The sequence below is a fragment of the Frankliniella occidentalis genome, unplaced genomic scaffold (assembly GCF_000697945.3).
Source record: "Frankliniella occidentalis isolate FOCC.00 unplaced genomic scaffold, Focc_3.1 Scaffold105, whole genome shotgun sequence".
NCBI lineage: Eukaryota > Metazoa > Arthropoda > Insecta > Thysanoptera > Thripidae > Frankliniella > Frankliniella occidentalis.
Window position 1 is genome coordinate 830145 of NW_026267234.1, and position 8617 is coordinate 838761.

Sequence of the window (8617 nt, forward strand, 5' to 3'; positions counted from 1 at the left end):
CCCCCCCCCCGCACGAAATACATGCCATCATGTGCTACGCACCTCTGCAAGCTGACCTGGTGCGGGAACTCGCCCGGATCCGCGACCTCACCATTCACGATCTGGGGTAGGTCAAGGGCTGCACCTGTGATCACGGTGATCACGAGGGAAGTGAAAACACTTTATAAATGGTCCGCAGCGCCATTTTTGACAAGCCTTTGTTTTGTAAGAAGCGATGCGCAAAATATCACCTCAAGGTCAACGCACCCAACCAAGCGTATGGTGCCCGCCATTCAGACAGGGTCCGATAATTCTCTTCCAACGAACGAACCAACGCTGGTGCTAAAAGTTAGCGTGAACACGGAACTTACCTTGAACACAGGCCACCAGCAGCGCCGCTGCAGCGGCGAACAACACGAGCGAGTAAGCCATGATGTAGAGCGACTTTTGTCGTTGGAGATGTCGTTATATACGCGATTGCCGAATCATGACGGGTGTCGATATACACCCACGGGTGGACTGATTGCCGTCCGTCTCAAGTGTGTGGGGTCCTTGAGGTGCGATAATTGAAAAGATTGGCAACTCGCGATCGGTTAAATGTACAACATTTTGAGAAAGATAGAGTAAAAATTTCTACACCCAGGAAAATGTGTTCTCCATTTTAGACACTCCCCTAAAGACTGCTGTATCTTCAAATTATTTTCAATGCTCTCGATTCATTCAAGAACATTGCACTTGTTTTGGAGACCACGTACTTGTCCCAAGTACCTTAATTTGTTACGAGCAGAGGGTTCGAGACGTTCCCTACGGTGAACGAAAGAAATCGAATATTGAACGTTTCGCACAGTGAGAGAGAAAGATATCGAGGGCAAGAGAGGGAAAGAGGCCCAATAAAAACGACACGGTGTCCACCCCGCGTGACAAACTTTAATTGCGGAGAAGGGGGCGACATTCTGCTGCATCGACTCGTCGGTCAGGAGAGGCTCAGCGGCCGATGATGAGCCGGGGCATCATGGCGGCGCCCAGGCCCATGCCGCCGAGTCCCATGCCGCCGAGCCCCATGCCGCCGAGCCCGCCGCCCATGAGCAGGCTGCCGAGGGGCACGACGCCCACGCCGTAACGCATGCCGGTGGGGTTGACGACGGTGGGGTTCACCACGGTGGGGTTGACGACGGCGGGGTTGACGATGGCGGGGGCGGCGGTCGTCGCCACAGTCGGGACAGGCACCGGGACGGTGACGACCTCCGCCGCCGGTTGAGCAGCGGGGACCTCGACCACGGTGGGACCGGGGATGTTGTTGTGGATGACGTTGCTGGTGTTGACGTTGATCTCGGGGAGCGTGGGCTGGTTCACAACCACCGTACCCCCTTCGGCGACCTCAAACACCTCCGCGTCAGGGTCGATCTCCTGACCGTGGAGGCCCTGGAAACCGGAGCCAATCAGATTGTTTTAGTGTCCGTCCTTGGCTTTAAAATTGACTTCCAGGCGTTGTTTCTCGGATCTCTGCTCTCTCTCAAAGAGCTCTACGCCCCCCCCCCCCCCGCGACCTCCTCTTCCCTGCCACCCGCCCGCTCGGTGCTATAAAGGGTGGCCCACAGACCCCTTCATTTATTTTGCTTTTACTGTACCGCATGCACGAGTGCGGGCGGGTTTGCCTATGCTCGATGACCACGGCTCCTTATGGCCCCGTGTGAGTATGCAACCCGGCCGCACGCCTGAGGAGTGTCTCTGTCTAAAATCTGTGTAGATAGAGTACTAACTTTTGCGCTTCCTAAAAGCCACTGAAGAGGATCTTCTGTTTCAAAATACTACAACCATTTGAGCTGGAGATGTTCGGCTCGGCTTACTCCGTTAAAAGATTTTGGTGCGTTTAATGACTCACCCCGAGGAGGCACAGAAGGAGGGTGAGGCTCAGTGCACGAACCGTCATGCTTGCAGATCTTGATCGTACTGGTCTCGAATCGCACCGAGGGCCCGGGCCGCGACGTCTGTTTAAAGCTTCAAATAACACAGGAGAAACTTGCTGTGGACACAGCTGGCGACTCCTGCCGCGACCGCGGCCCCGCGCGAGGGCTGCGTGGCTGCGTGCGGCAAGTGCGCCGAGGAGCATGGAGGACGGCGAGCGGCAAGTATGGTGTTTCCGGACGCCGCAGCGCTGACGCCACGAACAACGCAGAAAGTGGTCTTCTTTGTCGTCATTTTTACGTCATCGGTTCAAGCCAAGACGCAAGCAGAACTAAAATTCTAAAGAAAAAATGAGTCGTCATCGACGCGGGTGCATAGTTGGCATAAGTCGACAAACGTCGTTGGACCTGCAGTAGGTCCCCGCTGCAACAAAAAAATTAAAAATAAATGAAATAAAATGTGAGGACACCGCGGGACCCAAAAAACAATGTACCTGCCGCCGACGCGACTATGGCGCACTCCTTGTTTTGCGCCCCGCTCGGAGCGTTTGTCACGCAAATCGGACGCGAGATTATCAGATGGAAAGCGCTAATTGCGGTGGAGTGGAAGGCTAAAGCTTGCGGCCGCGCGCTCCGCACGCTCCGGGCGCCAAGCACGCCTCGCTCCGGTGCGATGAGGCTGACCGCGCTGAAGCTGTCCGTGGTCGCGCTCCTCCTCCTCCTCCTCCTCGGCCCCGCGGACCACGCCGACGGCGGCCCCGGCCCCCCGTCGCCCAGGAAGAGAGTAAGAGGACGTCTTCGGCATGGCGGTCGATACAGACCAGCGGCACGCGTCATTTCTGAACCTACACCCAGAAAAATGTTTGCTTATTTAGAGTACATTTTGACCTTGATGACCTAAGATAAATTTTAGTCTCGACTCAAGACAAGACATAACCTTGGTTATAAGTTGAGGAAATTTCTTGTCTTTTTCTTTCTTTTTAAATTTTGCGCAGCCCAACAAAGGGCTGCGGCCTTTGACGCGCCTGGTCGTGGAGATGCCCGTGATGGTGGGTTGCCCCAATGTGCCGGACAACTCCATCAGGTTCAACAACATGAGCGTGGCCTTGGCGGGCAAGAACGACTTTGTCCTCAACGGCGAGTACGACATCTTACGCGAGGCCAAGGATATCGCCGAGGTAAACGGCCGCCGGCACCGGCAGCCTCTGCTGCGGTGCGGGGGTTGGCGCCTGCGGCGGCCGCGGGTGACTGTGCCGCAACACACCCACGTCTGCTGGCTGCCTACCGCACCGCTGACGTCCCTGTTCGTAGCTACAACCGACACGGCCACAGGCAGCTTCATCCGGACGGACTTTTGATTGTTTTTATCTGGGTGAGGGGTAGAACTTGCATTCTTGCTTTTGCGAAAGTGTCGGAAAAGGGGGGGGGGGGATTAGGAGGTGGCTACGCCGCGACTGAGCAGACTTTGTCTAAAGTCGTTTCGGATGAGGCTGCCTGTGGCAAGTGTCGGAAGTAGCTACTGTAACTGCGTAGCTACAATCAGGGACGTAAATACCTGTGGAGCGTGGGCTCCATGTCCGCGATCGTTTCAATGTTCTATTGTTGCTCCCTGGCATCCCCCACCAGGTGGTGATCGGGTTCACAAAGTGCCGCGAGCACCAGTCGGCCAACACCTGCGAGAACTTTCAGACCTGGCGCTTCAATAAGGGAGTGTGCCACCTAATGTACCAGCCCAACACTATGTGGAGCAAGTTCCACGACTATGTAACTCCAAGGCCGACCTGCCCCAGCAAAGCGGTGAATCTCATGCTCCCAAGGCGATTTTCGAGTTGATAATGCCAATTTACTATTTGAAGCCACTTTTTTCAGGGCAAGTATCTGATCCGTAACGCAACCTTGGACATGAAAGCAATGCAAGCCCTACCTCTCCCTCTAGAAGGTAATGTGTGGATTATAAGATTTTCTCAATTTGAGCCCAATGGAAAACTACACACCTGCACAGATACAGAGTTACGGTTCCACAGGGCAAGAGAAAATTGAGTATAGAGGTCCAGGTTTGTACTTTTCTTTTTTCAAAAAACAAAACAATGGAAGAAAGGCAAATAAAACAAAATTTGGGTAAAAACGTTTTTTTAAAAATAAATTACACAATGTGTAGAGCAGTTTGATAATCCGCTTCCATAATGTGACATTATGAATTGGTTTAAGCTTTTTTAGGTTTTGCAGGAAAACTGCTGAGCATAACACTGCAATGAACAAATACTGAAAAATATATCTTTTGGCCTCATTCATCTTTGTACTTTACATTAATTGTAAGACATAAATAATCTGTACATACATAAAACAAAATAATACAAGAAATACAATTAAATAAGTAAATCTATGAAAATTAAATCTAAAAATACATTCTGGTGGGTCATTACTTTGGACGTTGTTTGACTGAAAACAGATTTGGTTCCATTTTGAGACTGGTCGGACCCCAGCCAGAAACGACGCATCAGTATCCGTCAAATTGACATTGACGCGTCAACGTATTTGGTTCTCTGGTTTGCTTTACTACATCAAGACAAGGGCATTTCGAAATTTCTCTTGTAGGTGGGCACCATTGCTCCTGTGATGCACACAAGCTATTCTGGGAACAGCTGGATGAGTGTGTCGCTATTCAATATAATTCATCTAGAACACAAACAGGACCCTAGGACCTTATAATTTGGTAATAGCACTTTACAGCACATGTCTGAAACAAAATTTGTAATTTTTGCAATGCTAGAAATGCAGTACACATTTACAAACATTATGTACATAGATACATATAAGAGTTATTAATTGGCCTAAAGATAACAGAAATAATAATACTATCAGATGACTAGTTTCACTTAAACAAAGACATACACCAAACTCAAGCAATAACATTGAAAGTAAAAAAACAAACAATGATCAATATTTCATAAACATAAAATAAATAAGGGGATAAGACAGAAAATTCTTATAGAATTTTCTGACTTTCTCTATGTTTCTAGTGAATGTTCAGATGATTTACCATGACTTGATGCGTTAATGACGCAAAGCGTAACTATAAAAGACCAGAAAATACAAATTTGACTAAGAAATCTGTTTCTAAGAAAAATACATTCCCTTCAAAAATATACACAATAATTAGTGATGTATCAACCACTTTTCTCACATTCCCAATGGGAGAAATGCACCATTCAGTCCAAGGTGTGACTTAAAAATTAACTACAGTACATTATGACATGGACAACAAGAGAGCAATTATATGAATGTATGAATTAGTAATGCAAATTTACAAATGAGCTATGTAGCTTTGGTCTTATATACAGTATACAATAATTTAATGTATCCATAAACATTTGCATCAAGCCTAACTGAAAATAGATGACTTTACGTATCTGGTCTTGTGCTGGCAACAATAAAATTTGGAGAGCAACAAAAATTTAGATCATAAAGATTTTAAAATTGCTCTTTCCAAAACTACGTGTAGTATTGTCTTTGAAAAATTATTAACAGGACAATAAAATTAAACCCAAACATTCAGTCTTTGGCTGCTGCTGCTTTAAGAAACTCCAGATCTTTCATGATCATGGAATTCATAAAAGATTAGGAAAAAGGTCCAAATCGTTGTCCTCATCCTCATCTTCGTCTTCACTGGAAGGTGGCGTAACTAACTGCGGCATCCCCAAATTCAAATACTCCTCATTAGCAGTTACAGTCAGAATTCTATCTAGTTCCTCAACAAGCTCTTCAAATGTTGGTCTCTCATTAGCTTGATAGCTCCAACATTCTCGCATCAGCATGTACCTTTAACAGAAAAAAAATATTTATGAATAAGAACGTTGTAATAATAAAACAGCACACAAATGACAACTCAAGAAAGATAAACTTATTTTTGCTTTATACATATAAGTTTATTGTAATTAACTGAGCACCCAATCTGTGCCACCACCCCGGTGAGAAATGATCAATCAAAAAGACATCAATTTGACGAAAATTCGTCAAAATATCATCAAATTTTGGGACACATTTTCATCATTGACGTCAAATTGATGTCTTTTGGATTGATCATTTCTCACTGGGACATTGTTGTTGTAAACTACCCCTTGTTTTAGAGCCAAGAGCTCTGTAGGGGTTAAACAATAAATTAAATTTAAAAGAAAAAACACTTACATTTCTAATGAACATGCTGGAGGCTTCTCCATACGATGACCACTTCTCAATAATTGGAAAAGTTTCTCTACACTGGGCATAGACGGATATGGTGTTCCTCCTAATGTCATTATCTCCCAGAGTAAAATTCCATATGACCACCTGGTAAATGGATAAAAAATAGTGAGTCAATAGGATTTTCAAAGAAACAAAAACACTCAAACTTGATAAATATTAGACAATACCAGGAGTATATTGAATACTTACACATCTGACTGGCTTGTGTACACTCTATGGAACAGTGCTTCTGGAGCCATCCACTTTACAGGGATCCTGCTGTTAGTGGTTTTCCTGTAGTAGTCGTTGCAATGTATATCTCTTGCTAGACCAAAGTCAGCAATTTTAATTACATAATCATCACTAACAAGTACATTGCGGGCAGCTAAGTCTCTGTGAATGCACTGAAACACAAAGATAAATATATTAGGTAAGACAAATTATGATGTGATAAATAGAAATAATATAAATACAGTATAAATTAGTAGTAAAAATAGGAGTAGCTACTCACTCTTCTAGACGCCAGGTACTCCATGCCTCTTGCGACCTGGTAGGCGAAGGACACCAGGTCTTTGTGTGTGAGGGTCTTGTTGATGCCGATGGCGCGCTCGTACCCGGAGGCCGACACCCCGCCCACGGACGCCCCGGACGCGGGTCTTTGCTGCCGGAGGAAGTCACGGAGGTTGCCGTGCGGGGCGTACTCGACGATGACGAACAGGGGGCCGTCCTGGGTGCAGCAGCCCAGCAGGTTGATGATGTTGACGTGCCGCCCGATCATCTTCATCATCTCCATCTCCGACACGAGGTCCATCATCTCCGCGTCCGTGTGGCCCTCCTTGAGCATCTTGACGGCCACCGTGGTGGTGATGCCTGCCTTCAGGATGCCGTGCGCCTCGGCACGCACCACCTTGCCGAACGCGCCCTCGCCGAGGCTCTTGCCGAGCGACAGGTTGGCGCGGGGGAACTCCCAGTCCGGGTCCACGGGCAGCTCGTACTCGGAGATGGTGAGGCTGTCGGCGGGCGCGGAGCACTTCTGCTTCTGAATCTTCACCATGGGCATGATCAAGGGCTCCTGGGACTGCGACTCCCCGACGCCGACCACGACGCCGCCACCGCTCGGCCTCGACACGGGCTCCACGATCACCTTCTTGGTCCAGTGCGTCACCACGGCCGCCCTGGCCGTCTCGATGGCTTTGATCTTCTTCATCTTCTCGCGCTTGAGGCGGCGGAAGATGTGGACGGTGAGAAGGACCCCGAAGAGAAAGAAGGTGCAGAGGACGCCGGCCAGCAGGTTGACGATGAAGGGCTGCGTCATGGACTGCACGGGCTGCAGCGACGGCATAGGGTTCAGCTCGTCCTCGGCTGGAGGCAAGTCAAGGCAAAGAAAACATTAGAGAACTCGCTCGCAAAACACTCTCAGTGCAAGTGCTGAGTACCATGTACTTACATTCAACGACGCGCAGGTACGCCATGGCATAAGTTATGCCGAGGGAATTCCCTGCCACGCAGGTGTAATAGCCCTCGTCTTCCATCGTAACGTTGGTCAGCCTAAGGACCTCCGGGTCAGTGATGCCAGTGTCACCAGACTGTGGAGGCAATCAGGGAGTGTTAAAAAATATTGTCGACAGATGATGTATCTGGAACGTTCAGTTTGTCATATTTGTTTTTTCACCGAAACCATGCAGAATAAATGGTCACTCACAGCATGCATTGTTATTTTACTTGTGCATTTACTTTATACTACAAAACAAGAATATTATAAGCAAAATGATATAGAACTAAAGGCAAAAGTAATCATGCATTAGATTAGATTGAGTACGGTTTGGAATTTTCCACCAGAGAGCCAAGGTATACAATTTTCAAAAAAGGGCAGTTAAGATCATCAAACAGGTCCTGAACCAAGGCTTACTTAAAATCATTGTCTTTTATTTTGTTAGTAAATTGCAGACAAAAACTGTTCTGTATATAAAATTTTCCACTTAATAGTGTATTGGTTAGTTTTGGACATGCTTTTAAATGAGATGCAATGCCAAGTACATCACGTACGGGCACATTTGTTAGTTTGGTTTGGTACGTGCTTCTTGCAGAGCTCACATTAGTCAATGCCAGTGCAATGACAATTGTTACCGTACCTGAACCCTTCTGTCGTCATTGTCACCCTCCGAATAATTGCCTTTGAACCAGTACAAGCTGGGGTGCAGGTCAGACAGGATCTTACAGGTGAAAGAAACCGTTCCACCCACCACAGCCAAAGCGTTGGAAGGCGGCTGGGTAATGATGGGCCGATGATTCAGACGTTCTGCGAAAACGAAAAAGCAGCCCCGCCACCAGTTTTAAAAGCTTTGCTCAGCTGATATATATTGCACCAATAACCAAATTGATAAACAAGAATTGACAAGACTGAGGCAGCATTTTGAAATTTATACAAGCAAATATATAAGCTTGATGGTGAAAATGTTGAATAAATGATTAAACAACCAAGGAGAAGCAAAGTTAGATTTGCACCATGTATC

At 47.2% G+C, this 8617-nt stretch overlaps 4 protein-coding genes across 5 annotated transcripts in view; 1 reads left to right on the forward strand and 3 right to left on the reverse strand.

Annotated features, from left to right (window-relative positions):
• Window positions 1–509, reverse strand: part of LOC113215197 (mite allergen Eur m 3-like) — a 1611-nt gene extending 1102 nt beyond the window's left edge. The window contains exons 1-2 of the mRNA XM_026434810.2: window positions 351–509; window positions 43–124 (exon numbers count right to left, since the gene is read on the reverse strand). Coding sequence (XP_026290595.1) covers window positions 43–124; window positions 351–411 — 143 coding nt within the window. The 5' untranslated portion in view covers window positions 412–509. The remainder of the gene's footprint in view (window positions 1–42; window positions 125–350) is intronic.
• A 377-nt stretch (window positions 510–886) lies between these two features.
• Window positions 887–2024, reverse strand: LOC113215198 (uncharacterized). The gene is made up of 2 exons (XM_026434811.2): window positions 1862–2024; window positions 887–1401 (listed from the first exon to the last, which is right to left on the reverse strand). Exons 1-2 carry the CDS (start codon window positions 1907–1909, stop codon window positions 964–966), a joined length of 486 nt encoding a protein of 161 aa, XP_026290596.1. The 5' UTR covers window positions 1910–2024; the 3' UTR covers window positions 887–963.
• A 426-nt stretch (window positions 2025–2450) lies between these two features.
• Window positions 2451–4173, forward strand: LOC113215201 (uncharacterized). Its single transcript, XM_026434816.2, has 4 exons — window positions 2451–2667; window positions 2879–3061; window positions 3510–3680; window positions 3753–4173. Exons 1-4 carry the CDS (start codon window positions 2557–2559, stop codon window positions 3921–3923), a joined length of 636 nt encoding a protein of 211 aa, XP_026290601.2. The 5' UTR covers window positions 2451–2556; the 3' UTR covers window positions 3924–4173.
• LOC113215199 (fibroblast growth factor receptor homolog 1-like) overlaps window positions 3997–8617 on the reverse strand; it is a 5336-nt gene continuing 715 nt past the window's right edge. Inside the window, exons 1-6 of one of the 2 annotated variants that reach the window (XM_052269849.1) lie at window positions 8237–8611; window positions 7552–7690; window positions 6616–7466; window positions 6315–6508; window positions 6069–6209; window positions 3997–5702 (exon numbers count right to left, since the gene is read on the reverse strand). In XM_052269849.1, coding sequence (XP_052125809.1) covers window positions 5492–5702; window positions 6069–6209; window positions 6315–6508; window positions 6616–7466; window positions 7552–7636 — 1482 coding nt within the window. In that variant the 5' untranslated portion in view covers window positions 7637–7690; window positions 8237–8611 and the 3' untranslated portion in view covers window positions 3997–5491. Of the gene's footprint in view, window positions 5703–6068; window positions 6210–6314; window positions 6509–6615; window positions 7467–7551; window positions 7691–8236; window positions 8612–8617 lie in introns of those variants that run through there. The other variant, XM_052269848.1, reaches the window with a different exon arrangement.